Source organism: Mus caroli, chromosome 8 (genome assembly GCF_900094665.2).
Source record: "Mus caroli chromosome 8, CAROLI_EIJ_v1.1, whole genome shotgun sequence".
Classification (NCBI taxonomy): domain Eukaryota; kingdom Metazoa; phylum Chordata; class Mammalia; order Rodentia; family Muridae; genus Mus; species Mus caroli.
The window spans coordinates 62,060,794-62,064,678 of NC_034577.1; the positions used below are offsets into that span (position 1 = coordinate 62,060,794).

Consider the following 3,885-nt stretch of genomic DNA (forward strand, 5'->3'; position numbering starts at 1 on the left):
TCTCTCTCTCTCTCTCTCTCTCTCTCTCTCTCTCTCTCTCTCTCTCTCTCTCACACACACACACACACACACACACACTTCTACTCACAGACTCACACAAAGAGAAGCAGTTCCTAAAAACAGATATGGGAATGGGTGAATGAGCAAGCTGTCCTCTGCTCACAGGATAAAATACTAGGCAAACCAGGACAAGGAATGGACTATTGTCCATGTTATCAGGAGGCCATGTGCTGTCTAATTCTACCTGTGTAAAAAGTTCCCAGGAAGGGCATCCACAGACAGACAGACAGATTGATGGTTGCTCGATACAGGAGAGCAGGGGCCAGCAGTAGTGAGCATGGGCTGCACCAGAGACCGGGAGGCTTCAGGAGAGGGAATGCGGGTTGGGGAGATGGCTCGGCTCCGTGGGTGAGAATGCCTGGTGTGCTTACATGAGCCCCAGGTGACACTAGAAGGACATCCAGGGGCTGCGGGAAGTGGGCCTTATGTGCATGCCTGTGCCCAGGAGGGTGAGTGTTGCTTCTGACCTTGAGGTTGCTGCTGTCGTCCTCCTCTTCAACACATTTTTAGGTTTATTTTATCATTCTGTGTGTGAGTGTCTTGCCCCACACAAATGCCTGAGGGATTGCTGAACCTCCACTTGGGAAGTGGAAAATCAAACCCAGGTCCTTTGCAAGAGCAAAAAAGTGCCCTGAGTCAACGCTCCAGCTCTGAAGCTGGCTTCTGGATGAGCTGTTGGCAGCATGTGAGTTTCTCTGTGTAAAGGGAGCTGTTGTATTTGTGAAGCATCCTTCAATGTCCAACAAGAACTGGTTCCAGCACTGACTGCCCACTCTGCTGCAGAGGGGGAAAGCACAGGTGTCAGGTTGCTTACGAGCTGTGTGACATCTGTGTGGAACCTGTGATGTCCTCAAGGACACTGTGACTCAGAACACCTGAAGCTGTCCAGGTGTTTTGTAAGCAATTTTTTGTTGTTGTTCATTTTTAAGTGACATCAGTGTGTGCGTGTGTGTGTGCGAATGCCTGCCGCCGTGAGTGTGATCAGAGCACAACATTCAGGAGTCAGTTCTCTCCTTCCACTGTGGGTTCTAGGTATCGAATTCCTGTTTTTAGGCTTGATGGCAAGAGCTGTTCCCCCTGAGCCATCTCTCCTGCCCTGTAAATAGTTATTGTACCAGTACTACTTGTGCTATATACTGTTTATTATACTATAATGTTATTTAAAAGACACTGACATAGAGCTGGAGCGATGGCCCCTTTTTATGACGAGCACTGGCTGCTCTTCCAGAGGACTCAGGTTTAATTTCCAGTGCCCACATGGTGGCTCACAACCATCTGAAATTCAATTGCAATGAATCCAACACCTGCTAGTCTCCATGGGCACTGGGCATACCTGGGATACACAGGGATACATGCAGGCAAAAGCACACATATAAAAACAAAAAAAGAATGGTGGCACACGCCTTTAATCCCAGCACTCGGGAGGCAGAGGCAGGCAGATTTCTGAGTTCAAGGCCAGCCTGGTCTACAAAGTAAGTTCCAGGACAGCCAGGGCTATACAGAGAAACCCTGTCTTGAAAAACCAAAAAAAACAAAACAAAACAAAAAAAGAAAAAGAAAAAAATTATGACAAAGGGGAAGAAGCCTGTACAACCATTTAGTGACCAAACTCTTTTTGTTTTCCATCCCTAATGAAAATGACTTTGGTTAGTTTGTTTGCTGGCAATGGGAGGCAGGGCCAGGAGCATGCTAGCTAGGCGCCTTCCCACTCTGCCACACCTTTGTCCTCCCTGGTTACTGGGAAGCATGGAGCCAAGCCTTGGATCTAGCAGGGCCAACAGTGTGTTAGTTACTTTCTCAACGCATCGGAGACAGTGTCTGATGGAAGCAGCTAAAGGTTGGAAAGACATCCTGGGCTCAGAAGTGCCTGCTGCCATGACAGAGGACATGACAGCAGGAGGCTGTGTGAGAGGCCTAAAGGGTGTCTACTTGGCAAGTAGCACCACGGGCTTGGCCCCCAGGCCTTCCTCCAGCCAGTCACATCTGCCTACACCCCCCACCCTCACCCCGACAGTCAGGAGAGGTACTCACTGGAGGCTTTGTGATGGGATCAGATCACCTCTGGAAATGGTGTCACAGAAGCAACCCAGCCAGCTGCTCTATCCCTGGATTATTCCTGTTTTGCTCTTGTTATTTGTTTTTTTTTTTGTTTGTTTGTTTCCTTTTTCGTGTTTTGTTTTGTTTTCAAGACAGGGTTTCTCTGTGTAGTCCTGGCTGTCCTGGAACTCACTCTGTAGACCAGGCTGGCCTCGAACTCAGAAATCCGCCTGTCTCTGCCTCCCGAGTGCTGGGATTAAAGGCATGTGCCACCACGCCCAGCATGTTTTTTTAAGATGCATTTTTAAATGACATTTATTTTGTGTGGGTGTAGTTGGGTGGTCACTCCCGTGAAGGTCAGAGGATAGCTCGTGATAATTTTGCCACTGTGTGAGGTTAGGGATTGAACTCAGGTCAGGCACTTGGACCCAGTGAGCCTTCTCACCAGCCCCTTTTGTGGTTTTTGTTTGTTTGTTTAATTTTTCTTCTCTCTGGGTGTAAACACAGACGTGAGCATGTCACAGCCCATGTGCAGAGGACAGAGGACAGCCTGCAGGCTCGGTTTCTAAGGTTGGGACTGAAGCAGTTGTGTTTGCACTGCTGAGACCTCTCTGTTTCCTGTTGCCTGTGGAGTCTTTGTTTTGTTTGGGGTGAGATCTCCTGTAACTCAGGCTAGCCTCAAACTCAAATCTTACTGTATAGCTGCAACTGGCCTTGAACTCCTTGGTCTTCCTCCTCACTCTTCAGTGCTAGTGTGACACGTGTTTACCATGGGTATTTCTTTACGGTTTGCCTCACAGCCTGGCTTGCCTGGACTTATTATGTGACCATGCTGGCCTCAAACTTACAGAAAACTATGCCCAACATTTCTTTTCTTTTCTTTTTTTTTAGTTTTTCGAGACAGGGTTTCTCTCTCTGTATAGTCCTGGCTGTCCTGGAACTCACTTTGTAGACCAGGCTGGCCTCGAACTCAGAAATCCGCTTGCCTCTGCCTCCCGAGTGCTGGGATCAAAGGAGTGCGCCACCACGCCCAGCTCCTAACATTTCTTGGTCCAGTCAAGTTGATAATCAAAGTTCAGCATTCCAGTTTGCATGAATCCAAGCAATGTGTCATGTCTTCATGGGGTGTGGCACCTGTGTCAGATTGGCTGGTAGGCCTGGTTTCTTGGGAAGGAGGCCCTGCTCCCTTGATGAGCTAACATTCTCACCATACCTTTGCTGCCTCTTTCAGAAAGCATGCCCTGAACTGCCATCGGATGAAGTCTGCTCTCTTCAGTGTGCTCTGCGAGATCAAGGGGAAGACTGGTAGGCACCTCTAAGACTGTCTGCTCTGGCCTCTTGTGGGCTGCACTTGTGGCCTCTTCACAGCTCTCTGACAGCACATGGTTCTGCCAGCTTTCAAAATTCAAAAAAATTGAATTTTATTCTAGCTCAAGAATTCAGGGTTATCCCCATGGAATTCTTCAGCCTCTGCACATATGGGGTGGGCGGCTGGCTGGATAGCTCAGTGGATAAAGGCACTTACCACCTGATGGATGGGTGACCTGAGTTCCATCCCTAGGACCCACATGGTGGAAGAAGAGAATTGACTCTAGCAAGGTATCCTCTGACCTCCACACATGTTTCATGGCACATGCCCCATCTCACAAATAAAGAAGTATAGTAAAACAAGTTAAATGAAAAAGAGGGCACTCCCAGCACTTGGGAGGCAGAGGCAGGCAGATTTCTGAGTTCGAGGCCAGCCTGGTCTACAGAGTGAGTTCCAGGACAGCCAGGGCTACACAGAGA

General features: G+C 48.6%; 1 protein-coding gene across 1 annotated transcript in view; it reads left to right on the forward strand.

Annotated features, from left to right (window-relative positions):
* The window catches only part of Pbx4 (PBX homeobox 4), a 40,604-nt gene that overhangs the window by 23,854 nt on the left and 12,865 nt on the right, over positions 1–3,885 (forward strand). Inside the window, exon 2 of the mRNA XM_021171097.2 lies at positions 3,329–3,402. Coding sequence (XP_021026756.1) covers positions 3,329–3,402 — 74 coding nt within the window. The remainder of the gene's footprint in view (positions 1–3,328; positions 3,403–3,885) is intronic.